Source organism: Pan paniscus, chromosome 19 (genome assembly GCF_029289425.2).
Source record: "Pan paniscus chromosome 19, NHGRI_mPanPan1-v2.0_pri, whole genome shotgun sequence".
Classification (NCBI taxonomy): domain Eukaryota; kingdom Metazoa; phylum Chordata; class Mammalia; order Primates; family Hominidae; genus Pan; species Pan paniscus.
This window is the reverse complement of record NC_073268.2, coordinates 26,223,423-26,241,491: the sequence shown is the minus strand read 5'-3', so window position 1 is coordinate 26,241,491 and position 18,069 is coordinate 26,223,423. Positions and strand designations below refer to the sequence as shown.

Genomic DNA, 18,069 nt, shown 5'->3' with positions numbered 1-18,069 from the left:
AGGGGCTCCCTGGAGGAGGGGACGATTGCGCTGTGTCCTGCAGACCTGTTACATCTGCGAGGAGCAGGGCCGGGAGAGCAAGGCGGCCTCGGGAGCCTGCATGACCTGTAACCGCCATGGATGTCGACAAGCTTTCCACGTCACCTGGTGAGACCCCTGTCCCACCCCCCCGCCCCCCCGGGTTTGCCCTGGATGGCCACTGATCAGGCTCATCCTAGCTGCTGTCCCTTTGATGGTGGTGGCAATGCTTTGGATGGTCTTGGCTTCGCCTCAGCAGGGGGCCAGGAGGGTGAGAGGAAGGTGGCTCATCTGATCTGTGGCCTCAGCCGTCTCAGGCTGCCCTCTCTGGTTAGTGCCCAAATGGCAGGCTTGCTGTGTGAGGAAGAAGTGCTGGAGGTGGACAACGTCAAGTACTGCGGCTACTGCAAATACCACTTCAGCAAGATGGTGAGTCCCAGCGACCAGCGCATGAGCGGGTCAGTCAGCTGTGGTAAGATGGTTAGAGGGCATGGGCTCTGGGCCAGGCCAGTGCCTGGTGCTAGGAGGACAGAGAGGGAAAAAACCCAGTCCCTGCCCAAGAGGAGCTCTTCATTCGATGAGGAATAAAGTACAGCTTCAGGTGTGTGGATCAGAGCTAGACCAAGCAGTCTGTCCCAAAAGACAAAGCTCAGACCCTGCCTGTCAGAGTCTAGGAGGCTTCAAGGAAGAGGTAGCATTTAAGCTGAGTGGAGGTGGAAATCAAAGTAAGAGCCAACATTTGTGTGGGAGGCAGCATTTACTATGCCTCCGCCTTAGGACAAAGTTCCTGCCATGTGTTATTTTGTGTGGTCCCCCCACCAACCCTAAGAACTAGGTGTGCTATATTTTCCCCATTTTACAGATGAGTAAACTAAGGCTCACTGAGGTCATATAACTTATCTTGCAGCTGGTAGATGGGATTTAGAACGGGCAGCCTAATTTGAAAACTCCTCAGGAGCCTGCCAAACAGAGAAACGAGTCCCAGGCAGAGGGACTAGCGTGGACAAAGTCCTGAGAGGAGGAAGGGCATGGGTGAGCAGCGGGAGAATGGGGTGTTTGGTGGGGAAGAGGCAGGAGATGAAGTGAGAAAGCAGAGCCCGAGCTGGGCTTGCCTCTGCCCCAGGCTTCAGGGGTCCAGGGGGAGGCTGGAAAGGGTGCTACTCTGTGTCTGTGTTTGTGGAGAGACGTGTGTCCCAGAAGCTGTGAGGTATTCTGGAGCAGTTGGCTGCAGCTTGGATCTACCCCCGAGCCACAGGCTTGTCAGGCCTGTAAGCGGGAGAGTAACATGATCAGATTTGTTTTTTAGGAAGATTACCCTGGCAGCCGCTGTGAGGCTAGATCAGAAGGGCTGAGGCTGGTGGCCGGGAGACAGCTGCAAGAAGGGGGATGGAGGGGTGAGGCTGGATGCTAGAACCATTTCTAGGGAGACTTGCCTAATCGTGGGAGTGGCTGAGAAGTAGGAGTTGGGGGTGACATTTAGGATCTAGGCTCTAGACACTGGGTAAATGGAGCTTGAATACCTGGGGGTGCCATGAACAAGGGGTACAGCTGGCTTCTGTAGGGGGAACACATGTTCTGATTTGCCCCAGACAGTCCCAGTTTATACCTGTTGCCCTGGTGTAATTATTAGTTCCCCTGTTTCATTTTTGAAAGTGTCCAGGTTTGGATCATAAGTTACATGGTCACCTTGGTTTCAGGGTTTGATGATAACTTAGGACAAGGTAGCGAGCTTGGTTTGGTTTGCAGGAGGCACCATGTGGAGACATTTAGATGTGGTGGATGTCAGACTCCTGGGCAGGGTGTAGTGGCAGCTCCAGGCTTATAAGGCTGGGGCTGTAATCCCAGGTTGTCCACAAGGATGGATCAGGTGGGCCACGAAAGAGGGGGCCTTGCAGGGTATGGGGCTCTGCAGGTAGGAGCTGTGTCCAACACTGGGGAGCTGCCCACTGGTCAGATAAGGCCTGAAATTAGCCCTTGGGTTTGGCAGTTGGGAGGTAGCTGGTGACCTTAGAGGGAGCAGCTATAACCCCGGGGAGGGTGGAGCCATCAGGCTGGGTCTGTAGTGAAGGGGATGGGGGAGGCAGGCCCTGGCTGGGAGGAGACGGAGCATGTGGGTTGTTTGGGTTGTGTTGATGTTTAACTTCCCCCCTTTCTTCAAGTTAAGGGCAGCATATCCTTTGGGACAGGAGCAACCACTGTGTTTGGTGGAGGGGAGGGGCCAGGAAAAAGGAGAAGGGGGTGATAGCTGAGCCAAGTGTCTGGAGGGAGGATTGGATATGGAGTGCAGGGGAGCACTGGCTCCCCACGAGGGTCCCCTGCACGCCCTCTGCTCCAGGGAAGGAGGTAGAAACGGGCCGTGGCTCAGTCAGCCAAGAGGGCACCATGGAGAGAATGAAAGACCCGGGCCCCAGTCTCACCTCCACCTGGGCCTTGCTGGGGCCCAGACGCATCCTTGCCTCTTCTGGGCCTCAGTGGTTGACTCTGCACATTGGACGAGCCAGCTGGAACACTCTAGGATTTTCAGGCTGGGGAACACCCTTCTGCTGAGCAGAGCATCATAGAGGACATGAGGTCCTCTTAGTGACAGACGGGGCACATGGGGCTGACCCCCAGGATCAGGATCCTCTAACCTTCTGGAAGCGTTCCCTAAGCCCGTGAGAAGAGGGTTTGCAATTTCTCTCAAATCTCTCCCGCAGAAGACATCCCGGCACAGCAGCGGGGGAGGCGGAGGAGGCACTGGAGGAGGAGGCGGCAGCATGGGGGGAGGTGGCAGTGGTTTCATCTCTGGGAGGAGAAGCCGGTCAGCCTCACCATCCACGCAGCAGGAGAAGCATCCCACCCACCACGAGAGGGGCCAGAAGAAGGTAGAAGTCCTCCCCCACCTGCCATCACTCCCACACGGGGACTTGGAGACTCACAAACATGGCTCAAAAAGCCATCATGAGGTGCCCTTAAGGTCTTGGCCCTGCCTTCTTCCTTCCTCTGAGGCCACTGAGGGCAGGAGGGGGCTGAAGTGAAACGGTGGGGGCGTGAGGCGGGAGCTTGGCTTCCCTGTGGCTGTGTTAGTGGTTCCTCTGGGTCCTCCCCATGACATCACAGTGTCCCCCAAGCCCCAGACACATGGCTCTGCACGTTGCACACGTCTCCGCAGTCCAGCCATGTGCCGCCTAGTGTGTAAGTGCTCATGCCTGCATTCCCTCGCGCCACATAGCACAGCGTGCCCAGCTCCTGTCCCTCTGTGCAGCTGTGTCCCAGGTGGACACCCTTGCAGGTGTTGTGTTCACGCGCGTGGTGCTCTATAGCACTGGCGTGATAATGGGACAGGCTATTTTTAGCAGGCGGGGCCGGGGGAAGGGCTGTTGGCTCTCATAGGAACTTGCCTGAATCGCTCCTGCCCAGCCCATTATCCAGCCCTCCTCAGGGAGAGATGGTGCCCACAAAACCCCATCCCTGAGGGAGTGTCAGCTCCCCATACCCACATGTCATGTTTGTCCTCGCCCAGACAGCCCCCCAGCACAATATCTAGTCACCTCTCCCTCTCCAGAGTCGAAAGGACAAAGAACGCCTTAAGCAGAAGCACAAGAAGCGGCCTGAGTCGCCCCCCAGCATCCTCACCCCGCCCGTGGTCCCCACTGCTGACAAGGTAGTGCTGCCCACCTTCAGGAGGGATGGTGTGTGGGTCTGGGGTGGCAGAGGGAGGGAGGCGGGGACGAGAGGTTGGTGAGTCAGGGACCTGGGCACCCTCCCCACAGCTTCAAGTTAATGCCACTCCCCTCCTACCCCATACCCTCTACTCCTTCTTCCAGCCTAGAAGGGGCCACCAATCACCGACCAACCATGGGATTGGGAGTTTGGGGTGCTGGCTGCCAGATACTCCCATCTGCCTCTGTCCAGAGGGCCTCAGCCCTGGGCTCTTGTCTGCAGAGAGTGGGGGACGGCACTCAGGCCTGCTCTCAGAGTTCTAGGGCCCCTGTCCCCAGAGATTGGTAGAGGACATCCCCTACGCCCCATCAGGAGGACACCCAAAGCTTGTCACCCAACCCAAATCCCACTCCGTGCAGGTTGGAGGGGCTGAAAGTTCTGACCAAGGTGGCATGGGGGGCAGGCCCCTGGACAGTATCCCGAAACTCCCACTCATCCGACCATTCCCAGCAGGGCATGGTATGTCAGGCCTGTCTCCAGAAATGGGCAACATCTGGATGAGCGATAGGCAGGCCCTACCCTAGGCCAGGGAATTGCTAATCCAAGCTGGAACAGCCCTCCCTGCTCCCTACAACCTGCCCTCCCCATGGGAGGAGAACCTGGTAGGGTGGGGGGAGATGGAGAAACTGCTCCCTCCTGTCACCATTATTGCCCATTCACCTCCACCCCATCTCAGACGGTTGGCAGAGTTCTGGGCACCTTAGCAGGAGGTTCAGGTATCAGGTTTCCAGGGTGATGTTGCTGTGGCAACTGCCCCAGTAAACCTCTCCCCTGCTTCCCAGGGCTCACCTGGAGACCTTGTCATTCATGCCCTCTGACCTTTCCAGGGGCCTGCAGGCAGGTGGCAAGAAATGGCCAGGGGTCTGGGAGTTTTTCCAGTAACTGGATGTCCCTTGGACATGCCAGAGAACTCTGCCCATCCTCCTCCACTCGCCCCAGCACTTCGGCTACCCTTCCCCCCAGCCCCTCTCTTCCCTTGCTCTCAGAACCACATCTGGCTCCCTTCAGAACTCCAGCTGTTGAAAAGAACAAAGAGGAAGACAGAGACCAGGACTCCGCCCGGGAGGGGCAGTGCAGGGTGGCTCTCGTTTCCGGTCCAGCCTGCATTCAGCATTTATCTGTTCAGCACGATTAACTGAATACCTGGTCGCTACTAGGAGGAAAAGGGCCTTCCCTGGCAGCAGCCTGAAGCACGAACGAACTCATGGCATGCCAGGCTGTGTTCTAGAACCAGGAGATGGAAGGGCATATGGAGATTAGTCCATTTAATACTCAAAATAATCCAATTAGGTTGGAAATTTATAAACCCCATTTAATATATGAAGATGATGGGGCACAGGGAGGTTAAGTAATTTGCCTAAAAGCACACAGCTAGTAAAGTGGTAGACCTGAGATTCCAATGCAGTCTGGCTTGAAGGCTTGTGCTCTTCACCTGCCCACAGCACTGTCTCTGCAGCTGCTGCCACTGGACGTCTCATCATTTATTGACCCTATACCATGTATCTGGCATCATGCTGCTTCCAACTCACCACATATGCATAGTGCTCTCTGTAAAGATACTGACACTCATCGACGTTGAGACTTTGCACAGTATAACATGGCAGTGAGGCCAGGCGTGGTGGCTCATGCCTGTAGTCCCAGCACTTTGGGAGTCCGAGGCAGGTGGATCACCTGAGGTCAGGGGTTCGAGATCAGCCTGGCCAACATGGTGAAACCCTGCCTCTATTAAAAATACACAAAATTAGCCGGGTGTGGTGGCTGGTGCCTGTAATCCCAGCTACTTGGGAGGCTGAGGCAGGAGAATCACTTGAACCTGGGAGGTGACTGAAGGTTGCAGTGAGCCGAGATCGCACCATTGCACTCCAGCCTGTGCAACAAGAGTGAAACTCCATCTCAAAAATAAATTAAGAAAAAACAAAAACATGGCGGTGAAGGGCAGAGCCCACCAGGCTCATACCTTGCTCTGCCCGACTTAGAGCCCACGCTCCTTCAACCACCACCCTGCCGCGCTCTTTGGTTTCTGGTGCCTCAGATAGGACAGAACATTTCAGTGCAGAGTGGCAGCTGTTGACATGTGGTCATGTGTGCACAGTTCTCTGGAAATAAGGGGACAGAATGTCTTGTTCCACCTGAGGTATTTAGGGAGGCTTCAGGGAAGAGGGACTTCCAGGCTGGATTTTAAAGGATGAGAAATTTCCCAGGAAGAGTAAGGATAGGCTGTCCTGGCAAACGCTTAGTGTGTGCAATCTCAGGTTGTCTAGGAAGAGCATGAGGTGGTCAGAGAATGGGTGGAAAGCCAGGGGGCCGAAGTTTGGGGTAGTAGCTGGAGGGCTCCAGGATGGCACCAGAGAAGCCCATTCTCCTGTGGGTCCTCTTCTCTGCCTCGCCACTTCCAGCATAGGTCCAGCCTTCTTAGACGCCCTAAGTATTCAGTGAATGAATGGACCAATGAGTAAATCTCTTCAGACTCTGGGACTGTTTTCATCTTCTCCCTCTTGGCTTCCATCTTCCCTGCCTAAGGTGAAAGACAGACACCTTCTTGGGTTCAGTGAATTCCCCTCTGCCTTACACCCAGGAGTGCCACAGCTGCCTCCCCATATCCCTGGTCTAGGAGCTCCTGGCCACTCCCTGCCCGGAAGTCCTTCATGAAACTAGCTGTGGGCTCTCCCAGTTGAGCTAGGTCCTGTGCCCTCCTGCTTCACTCCCACATCAGGATCAGCACAGGCCCAGGCACCTGGTGTTGAACCTTCCTCTCTCCTCTCCTTCAGGTCTCCTCCTCGGCTTCCTCTTCCTCCCACCACGAGGCCAGCACGCAGGAGACCTCTGAGAGCAGCAGGGACTCAAAGGGGAAAAAGTCTTCCAGCCATAGCCTGAGTCATAAAGGGAAGAAACTGAGCAGTGGGAAAGGTGTGAGCAGTTTTACCTCCGCCTCCTCCTCTTCCTCCTCCTCTTCCTCCTCCTCTGGGGGGCCCTTCCAGCCTGCAGGTGAGTGTGGGCATCCGGGAGGAAGCTGGGAGCAGGGACAGCCTTTTGTCCTGAGCTTTTCTGGCAAGGGACTTTGCATATTGGTTTTGCATCTCATTTACTTCTCCATTGGTTCAGGATAAAGATGGGGAATCCCCTCCTCTCCAAACCTGCCCCCAAACCCTTCCTTCTTGAACCAGAACTCTCCTCTCCCCTTCAGGGGCCACCCCACCAACCTCATAACAGTATTCCTTATCCCCTACATTTGTGCTGCAAGGTACAATTTTTCAAGAACCCCCATTAACATTTTCTCCTGTAATCGCTACAGTCATCTGGTGAGGCCAGTAGGGTGCGAGTTACTCTCCCCCATTTTATTACAGGTGGGAAAGCTGGAGGGGTCGGGGGTACTCATCCCAGGACACAGACAGTGGCAGAGCTGAGACAGGAAACCAGGCATCCCCATTCGTGGACCAGAGCTCTCTCCCGCCAGTACACGCGGGAGTGGGGGGGAGTGCGGGGATCTGGGGTCCAGCTGTAACTGTTTCCCCCTCTGTGCACAGTCTCGTCCCTGCAGAGCTCCCCTGACTTCTCTGCATTCCCCAAGCTGGAGCAGCCAGAGGAGGACAAGTACTCCAAGCCCACAGCCCCCGCCCCTTCAGCCCCTCCTTCTCCCTCAGCTCCCGAGCCCCCCAAGGCTGACCTTTTTGAGCAGAAGGTGGTCTTCTCTGGCTTTGGGCCCATCATGCGCTTCTCCACCACCACCTCCAGCTCAGGCCGGGCCCGGGCGCCCTCCCCTGGGGACTATAAGTCTCCCCACGTCACGGGGTCTGGGGCCTCGGCAGGCACCCACAAACGGATGCCCGCACTGAGTGCCACCCCTGTGCCTGCTGATGAGACCCCTGAGACAGGCCTGAAGGAGAAGAAGCACAAAGCCAGCAAGAGGAGCCGCCATGGGCCAGGCCGTCCCAAGGGCAGCCGGAACAAGGAGGGCACTGGGGGCCCAGCTGCCCCATCCTTGCCCAGTGCCCAGCTGGCTGGCTTTACCGCCACTGCTGCCTCACCCTTCTCTGGAGGTTCCCTGGTCAGCTCCGGCCTGGGAGGTCTGTCCTCCCGAACCTTTGGGCCTTCTGGGAGCTTGCCCAGCTTGAGCCTGGAGTCCCCCTTACTAGGGGCAGGTTAGTGACCCCTGGGGACAGAGGGCATTTCAGGGCCCAGCCAGTCTAGTGAGGAACAGAGCTTACACATGCACTTAGAAGGAAATGGGATGGATACTGCTCCAAAAGATAGAGCACGGAGGAGACAGTCACCTTCAGGACATCCCCCTCTGCATGCGTGGAGTAGAAAGGATTGGGGACAGATTGTCAGAAGGTTTTACCAAGTTTTGGGAGGGAGATTAGAAAAGCTAGGAATTCCGTAGCCCTCGGCAGGGCAGTTTAACAAGCAGGCGCAGCAAGCAGATGTCACCCAGGCAGGAAGTGACATCTTTGCAGCAAGAGGGTTAGACTGGGGCATGTAGCCAGATCCCGGGGAGCACTCGAGCTGGGGAGGGGCTGTCAGCCACCTGGCTGAGCAGGAGTCTGGGGTGGAGAGTAACCACGTGCTTCCCTCTGTCCTTGTGCCTGCAGGCATCTACACCAGTAATAAGGACCCCATTTCCCACAGTGGCGGGATGCTGCGGGCTGTCTGCAGCACCCCTCTCTCCTCCAGCCTCCTGGGGCCCCCAGGGACCTCGGCCCTGCCCCGCCTCAGCCGCTCCCCGTTCACCAGCACCCTCCCCTCCTCTTCTGCTTCTATCTCCACCACTCAGGTGAGACCTGACTCCTGGGCTCCTCCTTCCCTGGGCAGGTTGGGGACAGACTGACAGAGGACCCCAGCCTTCCATGGGAATTGGAGCAACTGGGCTGAGTTGCCATCAGACCACCCTCCGGGCTCTGGACCCCTCTGCTCCCCAGCACACCCGGCCCCCTGCACCCCGGTACACACAGTTGTGCTCTAGATCCAAGAATAACCGCCAGGGGATTCTACCTCCCTCCCTTAGGTGTTTTCTCTGGCTGGCTCTACCTTTAGCCTCCCTTCTACCCACATCTTTGGAACCCCCATGGGTGCCGTTAATCCCCTCCTCGCCCAAGCTGAGAGCAGCCACACAGGTATGTGAATATCTGATCGCCTCTCCCCTTTCTTCCCAAAGGTCGGACACCCATCACCTGCATGTGACCCCAGAAAGAATGGGAGAGCTTTCTGGCTGCCCCCTCCTTCTGGCCATTGCCCTCCCTGCAAAAACAAACAGGCCGGGTGTGGTGGCTCACGCCTGTAATCCCAGCACTTTGGGAGGCCGAGGCGGGTGGATCACCTGAGATCAGGAGTTTGAGACCAGCCTGGCCAACATGGTGAAACCCCGTCTCTACTAAAAATACAAAAAGTAGCTGGGCGTGGTGGTGGGCGCCTGTAATCCCAGTTACTCAGGAGGCTGAGGCAGGAGAATTGCTTGAACCTGGGAGGCGGAGGTTGCAGTGAGCCGAGATCGCGCCATTGCACTCCAGCCTGGGCGATAAGAGCAAAACTCCGTCTCAAAACAAACAAAATCCCAGCGTAGTGGCTCCCGCCTGTAATCCCAGCTACTCAGGAGACTAGCCTGGGCAACACAGGGAGAACCTGTCTCTTAAAAAAAAAAAAAAATCCACACACAGCAAACCAGGGTACACTTTCAAGTTAGAACCCAGCGAGAAGGCAGGGCAGGGAAGTTACTGCTCCATCTCACAGAAGAAAAAGGCAGAGATGGAAGACTTGCTCAAGGCAGGAAATGGCAGACCTAAAGCTCAGATTCTGTTCTCCTGACTCCAAGCCCAGTGCTTTCACCGGTGTAGCGTGCTTCCCCTTGGCTTCGTAGTGTGTCTTGGGATCAGCGCTTACGGAGGTCTCAACCTCTCCGGGTATCTACGAGTTAAGGGGGCGGGTCACAAGCGCCCCGCCCTCTCCCTGGAGAGTCAGCCCAGCCCCAGAAAGCTAATTGGTGCAGGGAGACCACCTGTCAGGCTGGGAGGCGGGGCCTACAGCCAGGCTGCCGACTCAGGTAAGCCTTAAAGGGGACAAATATGATTCCACGTTTAAGAACGACAGAGTAGGGTGATATATTTGTTAAAACTCAGATCAGGATTCTGTGGCCCAAGGAAGAGTTTTAGTTTTGCCTCCTGATTAGGGATCTGATGAATGTAAAAAGTCATACAGAGCTAATTATGATAATAGCTGCAGTCATTAAGGGCTTGCTACATGCTAGCTAAACCCTTCAGGTAAACACTTCACATTTATTACCTTCTTTTAATCTTAATAACAGTCACTTCGGAGAGGCTGGTTAGGAGCCCAAGGTCACAAAAGTTGATGTCAGGTTTAAGTTCAATCCAGGTCTGTCTTGACCTCAAATTTCTATAACTCTGAAGATCCCAGGAAAGGAATTGGGCGGTGGATCTGAAAGAAGCCAGACAGTGGAGCCTTCAGCCCAGAGGAGGAAGAGAGCAGATGCCCGGGGTTTGCCTCCCAGGGGCAGGGTTTCCAAGCCAGGGCCCTCAGCGCTGGCCTTGAACTGCCAGTCTGGGGTTGGGGATTCCTGGGGAAAGGGATCTGCGGTGAGGTCCCAATCCCATATCCATCTCGGGGGCGGGGACCCTGAGGCAGCTACCACTCCTCCACGCTGATCCCAGCCTTCCCTTCTTCCAAGAGCCAGACCTGGAGGACTGCAGCTTCCGGTGTCGGGGGACCTCCCCTCAGGAGAGTCTGTCTTCCATGTGAGGGAAAGGGCAGCCTGGAGGAGGGGCTGGGGGCAGGAGGGACACCCGAGGGAGGAGGGACGGAGAGACCGGCGCGGGCTGGAACCCCTGGGGGATACGGGAGAAGGGCCAGAGGAGCCTGGAGTGGTCGGGTCGACTGAACCCAGGTTCCCTCTGGCCGCAGGTCCCCCATCAGCAGCCTCCCCGCACTCTTCGACCAGACAGCCTCTGCACCCTGTGGGGGCGGCCAGTTAGACCCGGCGGCCCCAGGGACGACTAACATGGAGCAGCTTCTGGAGAAGCAGGGCGACGGGGAGGCCGGCGTCAACAGTGAGGAGGGGTGGCGCCGGTCGGGACGCCTGCCCTAGGGCCCCAACAGTCACCTTTCTCCCCGAGGTCCCCAAGCTTCTTTAAGGTTCCGCCCTTAGGCCCCGCCCCAGCCTTGACTCTCGGCCACCCCGGGCCTCACCTCCCATCCCTGCCAGGCCACACGACCGGCCCTGATCCCTCAGCGCCCCACCTTTGGCCTTCGTGGCCTCCGGGCCCCGACCTTACCAAACCGCAACTTCCGCCCTTCTCTCCTGACCCGTGTGGCCTCGACCCCAGCCTCAGGCTCCGCCCCAGGTCTTCACACCTGTGGCTCCCCAAGTCCCGCCTCTCTTCTCAGAGCTCATCTGTGTCCCTCCTTAAGCTGGCGCCGCCTTTTTAAAGGCTGAGCACTGGCTCCCCTCCAGGCCCCGCCCCCGGTCCCCTGGCCCCGCCTCCGCCCCCTCGCCCCTCCCTCAGGTTCCTCGCTCTCTCCGCAGTCGTGGAGATGCTGAAGGCGCTGCACGCGCTGCAGAAGGAGAACCAGCGGCTGCAAGAGCAGATCCTGAGCCTAACGGCCAAAAAGGAGCGGCTGCAGATTCTCAACGTGCAGCTCTCTGTGCCCTTCCCTGCCCTGCCTGCTGCCCTGCCTGCCGCCAACGGCCCTGTCCCTGGGCCCTATGGCCTGCCTCCCCAAGGTGAGGGGATCCCGCCCAGCCCGGGAGAGAGGCCCGTTGCCCTGAAGTCCGGACTGGCCCTGACTGCAGCCTGTGACATCCCTCCCACAGCCGGCAGCAGCGACTCCTTGAGCACCAGCAAGAGCCCTCCGGGAAAGAGCAGCCTCGGCCTGGACAACTCGCTGTCCACTTCTTCTGAGGTGGGCGCTATGAGGAGCGGGGCAGGAAGGAGGGGGAGACTCAAGGCTCTCCTGGTCCCATCTCTTCCCCGCAGCTATTGGAGGCTGGGCAATGAAGTGACTGACTGAGCAGTTGATTGATCCATTCAGTCCTCCCTTAATCAAGTAATATTTATGGGGTGCCCACTTAGTGCCAGCCATTGGCTAAGCAATCAGTGAGCAAAACCGGCACAGCGCTGCTTCTTAAGATAGGCTACCCCAAGCAAAGAAGGAGTAATCACAAACTGGGAGATATGTTAGGGTGGAGAGAAATTGAGGGCTGTGAGAGAGAGAACGGGGGAGGGCTGCTTCTGTGGATAGAAAGTGCTTAGGGAAGGCCTCTTTGAGAAGTATTTGTGAAGGGTTTATTATAGCGCCTCACACAAAATAATTCCTGTGTAATTGGTGGCGGTTGGAATAGCAGTTGCTGTTGTGTTGTGGTTATTACTGGAATCCAACAAACTGGGTTCTTGTTCTCTCTCTGCCATTTATTAACTGTGTGACTTGGGCAGTAATAATCATAATAATAACTAGCATTAATTGCACACTTGCCCTTTGTCATGCCCTATGCAAAAATTTTTTAAAGCATTCATTTAGTCTTCATAGTAAGCCTATGGAATAGGTACTACTGTTACCCCCCAGCTTACGAGTGAGTAAACTAAGACAGGTTGAACCCAAGCCATTGGATTGTGGACATAGGATTTGAACCTGAGCCTTTCACTTCAGCTGTAGTGCTTTTGCCTGCAGAGTTACTTAACCTGTGCAAGAATCAATGGCTTCACCCATAAAATGAGAATAGCAAGATAGCACAGGTCAAGCCCTCAGCCCAGGATCTGGTTCACCAGATGGTCACCACCATCATCATTGTCCATTATTAAATGAGGATGATGAGGGGCGCTGGGCTCCCAGGAAGGGGTCAGGAAACATGATTCGTGAAGACAATTTGGATTCTTAGCTCTCATCCCCGGACCTTGCTTCTTCCAGGGTGCCTGGGGGTGAAGTGGGGGTTGCTGTGCTCTGTGAGAATGCTGGTGGGTGCTGGGCCAGGGGCCAGAAAAGTCATGCTGGCCCTCTGACCCCTCCCTTCCCCCTCCCTCCCCAGGACCCACACTCAGGCTGCCCGAGCCGCAGCAGCTCGTCGCTGTCCTTCCACAGCACGCCCCCACCGCTGCCCCTCCTCCAGCAGAGCCCTGCCACTCTGCCCCTGGCCCTGCCTGGGGCCCCTGCCCCACTCCCGCCCCAGCCGCAGAACGGGTTGGGCCGGGCACCCGGGGCAGCGGGGCTGGGGGCCATGCCCATGGCTGAGGGGCTGTTGGGGGGGCTGGCAGGCAGTGGGGGCCTGCCCCTCAATGGGCTCCTTGGGGGGTTGAATGGGGCCGCTGCCCCCAACCCCGCAAGCTTGAGCCAGGCTGGCGGGGCCCCCACGCTGCAGCTGCCAGGCTGTCTCAACAGGTGAGGGAGAGCTCAGCCCTGGGAAGGGGAACAGGGTGGGGGGCTGGCTCTGGGAAGGGAGGGATTTTCCCCAAAACACCCACAATCCCTAAAAGGAAAAATGGCCTCTGGTCTCACAGGGTATATAATCCTAGTCACCTCTTGGCCTCTAAGGACTCCACAGACTGTTAGACATGTGTGTCCTCTGGACGGTAGCTCCCCAGGGACAAAAGAATTGTTGACTTCCTGTCCTGCACTCTAGGATTTCCTTCTGGGACAGTTCTTCTAAATCAGACCTGTATCCCTCTTGCTGCACCCTATGAGCACGGTGCTCTAAGATCGCACATCCCTGCCTTGCTTCCCCTGGGTCTGAGGGAGTCTAGGGGCTTGGGATTGGGAGCAGGAGTGTTTCCCTGGCCCTCCCCCATGGTCTGTGTGTTGTCCCCCCCCACCCCCCACCCCCACCTCAGCCTTACAGAGCAGCAGAGACATCTCCTTCAGCAGCAAGAGCAGCAGCTCCAGCAACTCCAGCAGCTCCTGGCCTCCCCGCAGCTGACCCCGGTAATGCCCCTCCCTTTCCTGCCTCAGGTGCCCCTTGGTCTGCCTGGAAGGGCACATCTCAGAGGATCAGGGCCAGCCAGGAGAGGGCAGGAGCAGGCAGAGTGAGGGGAAGCTCTAGGCTGGGCCTGTGGGACTGGGGCTGGGCCCTGTGGAGCATCCATGGCAGGTAAGGGGGATAAGATCATGCCCAGGGTCCCCTGGGCATTGAGAAAGGGCTGCTGTAATAGCCCCAGGTCGCATCCTGGTGAAAGACTCTGGAGGGCAGCAAGTCCTCAGTTATTGAGCATTTCAGTCCCAGCCCCAAAGGCATTCAGGGGAAACTCCAGGGTCTGAGTGGCTGTGCAGGTGACACCACCCTCAACCACAGCAGCTTCTTTGGGTCTGTCTCCTGTTGGGTCGGCTGAAACTACCTTTGGAGAAAAGGAGTTTTACTTTTTAAAAATGAGGGAAGCAGCCGGGCGTGGTGGCTCATGTCTGTAATCCAAGCACGGGAGACTGAGGCAGGCAGATCGCTTGAGCTCAGGAGTTCGAGATCAGCCTGGGCAACTTGGTGAAACTGAATCTCTACAAAAAATTAGCTGGGCGTGGTGGTGCACGCCTGTAGTCCCAGCTACTCGGGAGCCTGAGGCAGGAGAATCGCTTGAACCGGGGAGGTGGAGGCTGCAGTGAGCTGAGATGGCGCCAATACACTCCCGCCCGGGTGACAGAATGAGACCCTGTCTCAAAAACAAAACAGGGAGTTGAAAAAATAAGAAAAATCAACATTTTCATATAAAGAAATATTAGACAGGAAACCAATTCACCTGGCTGCCTGTAGGGACCAGATGGGAGCAAGAGGAGTAAGTTCTTAAGGTAAACTTTGATATATTATTTTGGTTTCTGGGACATTAAGAATGCTTTGCCTATTCAAAGCAAAATAAATGAATCTTAAATGATAGAAGCAAACAAAACAAAAGAGAAAGGGAATTGAAAACTTTTTTTTTTTTTTTTTGAGACAGAGTTTCACTCTTGTTGCCCAGGCTGGAGTGCAATGGCATGATATTGGCTCACTGCAACCTCCGCCTCCCGGGTTCAAGGGATTCTCTTGCCTCAGCCTCCCAAGTAGCTGGGATTACAGGTGCATGCCACCATGCCCAGCTAATTTTTGTATCTTTAGTAGAGATGGGGTTTCACCATGTTGGCCAGGCTGGTCTCAAACTCCTGACCTCAAGTGATCCACCGGCCTCAGCCTCCCAAAGTGCTGGGATTATAGGCGTGAGCCACCGTGTCCGGCGAATTGAAAACTATTGACCTAGTCAGTAGTTTTGGCGAAACCCCGTCTCTACTAAAAATACAAAAATTAGCCGGATGTGGTGGCAGGCCCCTGTAATCCAGCTACCTGGGAGGCTGAGGCAGGAGAATCGCTTGAACCCAGGAGGTGGAGGTTGCAGTCAGCCAATATCGCACCACTGTACTCCAGCCTGGGTGACAGAGCAAGACTCCATCTCACAAAAAGAAAAGAAAAGAAAACTATTGACCTAGTTTAGTGTTTTTCAACTTGGGGGCGTCTGTGGTTGTCTTAGGAGCTGAGGGGTGATTCTGTGGGCAGGGCCAGAGATATTAAATACCCTGCTGTTGGCCAGCAGTGCTGCAGCTGGCAAATACCAATGGCGTGCAACCATTTTCTTGTCTAGATGGGGAGACCCAGGCTAAGTGGGAAATGCGAGACAGTACCTTGACTGTCTCACAGGCCTCTTGCCTCCTGATTCCAGTGTGATGGGGTGGGGCCTGGCCAGGCAGGGCAGGCAGCAGGGAAGAGACCCCTGGGACTGTTGGCCAACAAGCGGTCTGGCCCCCTTGCAGGAACACCAGACTGTTGTCTACCAGATGATCCAGCAGATCCAGCAGAAACGGGAGCTGCAGCGCCTGCAGATGGCTGGGGGCTCCCAGCTGCCCATGGCCAGCCTGCTGGCAGGAAGCTCCACCCCGCTGCTGTCTGCGGGTACCCCTGGCCTGCTGCCCACAGCGTCTGCTCCACCCCTGCTGCCCGCTGGAGCCCTAGTGGCTCCCTCGCTTGGCAACAACACAAGTCTCATGGCCGCAGCAGCTGCAGCTGCAGCAGTGGCAGCAGCAGGCGGACCTCCAGTCCTCACTGCCCAGACCAACCCCTTCCTCAGCCTGTCGGGAGCAGACGGCAGTGGCGGTGGCCCCAAAGGAGGGGTGAGTAAGGGGCCCGGGGCCTTCCTGCCTCCCCTCTGAGGGATGGGTAGAGATGGATTGTCAGAAGGCTTATCATCAGGTACCTCAGCAGGGGGAAGGAAGCAACCCCTAGGTCAGCAAAGTACCCTGCCTCAGACCCCAGGGCCTCTGCTTGCACATGGGTGCCCTCTTGCAGGGCCAAGAAAGATCCGATCTGAGCATGGGCTCAGAGGAAAAGGACCAATTAGAAAACAGCCTTCCTCCAGGAGGACCAATTAGAAAAAGCCATTTTGTTTCTCATCCGACCAATTAGAAAAAGATGACCCTCTGGGTAGGCCAATGTCAGAAAGGCCCTCTCTCCTTCTCCTGAGGGCACACGGCCTTAGCTTGCACATGCCCACGCAGCCCGGTGCTCTTCTGCAGGGTGGTTTCACACCCCTGCGCATCGGCCCTGGTGCGCACCCCTCAGAGCCCAGGCCAGAGGCTTCCATTGGCCCCGTTTCAGCACCCCACAGCAGCTTTCTTGGACTAGGAAGCTGTTCTTATCTGGGGGTTAGGACCTGACACTTTCCACACCCCTGGCCTCCCTCCCTCTCTTTCCAGACCGCTGACAAAGGAGCCTCAGCCAACCAGGAAAAAGGCTAAATCCACCCTTACCCCTCCTGACCCCCCAAGTGGAGGGAACAGATCCTGGCCTGAGGGGTCCTAGCCTGGAGCAGGCGCCTGCGCCCAGACCCTGGAGAGCCTTGACCCAGAGCCTGTGCTGAGGTCCAGGGAGTGTGGAGAGCTCCTGGTGTCGAGGACTGAGACTGAGAGGGGAGCCCCCTCCATCTGGCCCCCTTCCCTTTCCGCACTGTCCGCTTTGTGAGGCTCAGAGGAAGGACAGTCTGCAAGCCCGCCTAGGAGGTCTATCCCCAGCAAATGTTTTGGAGGTCCCCCCAGAGAGCAGAGTGGGCCATGGCAGAAGTAGGGGGTTGGTTGGACCTGTCACATGAAATGGATCAGCACTTGAATGGGGAGAAGTGGAGGGAGAGGCCCTGGGCCTGCCCTGCGGGGAAATCTTTTATGGGAGAAGGGCTGGACCCACTTTACCTGCAGTTTCTTCCCAGCTCGGGCAGATGGCAGAAGGGACCCCTTGGACTTTTTCTCGCCATCCCTCCCCCCAGCGCAGGGGCACAAGCTGAGCTTGTAAAAGCCCACAGATGTTGGGGGCTGGAGAAGGGGCAGGAGAGCATCACACTCAGCCCCAGCCTCCTCAACCTCTTGGGGCCCCGTGATGGGGAGGAGAGGGCAGGTGCGGGGAGGCTCCGGCCTTCCTTGGTGCCCCGCCCTTTGTTTGCACTATTGGACTTAGGAGTGCCGAGGGTGGGGAGATGGAGCTGCCCGACTCAGTGTGTGAGTGTGTGTGTGCGTGCATGTGTGTGTGTGTGTGTGTGTGTGTGTGTGTGTATGTGTATGTGTCTGTCTGCCTGTCTCTCTCCTCCTGGACCCAGGGCAGCCAAGGGCAGGGATAGGCGCAGTGGTCAGATGAAGCAGCGCCAGAGAGGGGACCTCCCAGCTCTTATTTGCACCCTCCCCACCTCACCAACTTTGGTCCCTCTCTGGGGGCATGAATGGTTAACAAACACCAGAGCAGTACTCCAATATTGGAGAGTGGCTGGGGGCACAGGGCTTTGAATCAGGGTAGTATCCTGCCTTCCCTCCCCTGACCCCACATGGTCTCAGGGCCCCCTTAGGGCCCCCTACCCCACTGATAGCTTCCTCCTTCTCTGGCACAAGGGGAGCCCCAGGGCTTGGGGGAGGGCGTAAGGTGGGGGGAAATGCCACTGCTTTTAGCAAAAGCCTCCCTCCCAGAATTAGCCAGCTTGCCTCCTGCACCCCACCCCCACCAACCAGGGGAGCCACTAAGCTGACTAACAACTGTCCCCTCACCCACCAGCTATTTCCCCAGGGTAGAGTGGGCAATTCTCACCTTCAAAGAGTCCCCGCCTGCCCAGGCCTTTGGCACAGAGGCTGAGTGGACAGTCAGGAGAGAGGCGAGAGGCAAGGCGAAGCCTGTGTCCCTGTTTCAGTTGCACTGGGGTTGGAGCCCAGGGTAGGGGTTTCCAGCTTCCCCAGGCTCCGGCCTTGTCAGTCTCTTTGCATGTGTGGATTTTTCTGTGTGTGTTTCTGTTTGGGTTTTTGTTGTTGGGTTTTTTTTTTTTTTTTTTAATAAAGAAAAGAAGATGTGTATATTTTTGGCAATGACAGAAA

At 56.7% G+C, this 18,069-nt stretch overlaps 1 protein-coding gene across 2 annotated transcripts in view; it reads left to right on the top strand.

Moving 5' to 3' along the window:
- MLLT6 (MLLT6, PHD finger containing) overlaps positions 1–18,069 on the top strand; it is a 21,928-nt gene extending 3,859 nt beyond the window's left edge. The window contains exons 5-20 of one of the 2 annotated variants that reach the window (XM_034941981.4): positions 44–147; positions 354–447; positions 2,715–2,882; positions 3,563–3,661; positions 6,489–6,705; positions 7,245–7,859; positions 8,310–8,491; positions 8,723–8,831; positions 10,397–10,463; positions 10,630–10,775; positions 11,252–11,449; positions 11,540–11,628; positions 12,749–13,098; positions 13,548–13,638; positions 15,481–15,837; positions 16,420–18,069. In XM_034941981.4, coding sequence (XP_034797872.1) covers positions 44–147; positions 354–447; positions 2,715–2,882; positions 3,563–3,661; positions 6,489–6,705; positions 7,245–7,859; positions 8,310–8,491; positions 8,723–8,831; positions 10,397–10,463; positions 10,630–10,775; positions 11,252–11,449; positions 11,540–11,628; positions 12,749–13,098; positions 13,548–13,638; positions 15,481–15,837; positions 16,420–16,461 — 2,928 coding nt within the window. In that variant the 3' untranslated portion in view covers positions 16,462–18,069. The remainder of the gene's footprint in view (positions 1–43; positions 148–353; positions 448–2,714; positions 2,883–3,562; positions 3,662–6,488; positions 6,706–7,244; positions 7,860–8,309; positions 8,492–8,722; positions 8,832–10,396; positions 10,464–10,629; positions 10,776–11,251; positions 11,450–11,539; positions 11,629–12,748; positions 13,099–13,547; positions 13,639–15,480; positions 15,838–16,419) is intronic. The other variant, XM_034941982.3, reaches the window with a different exon arrangement.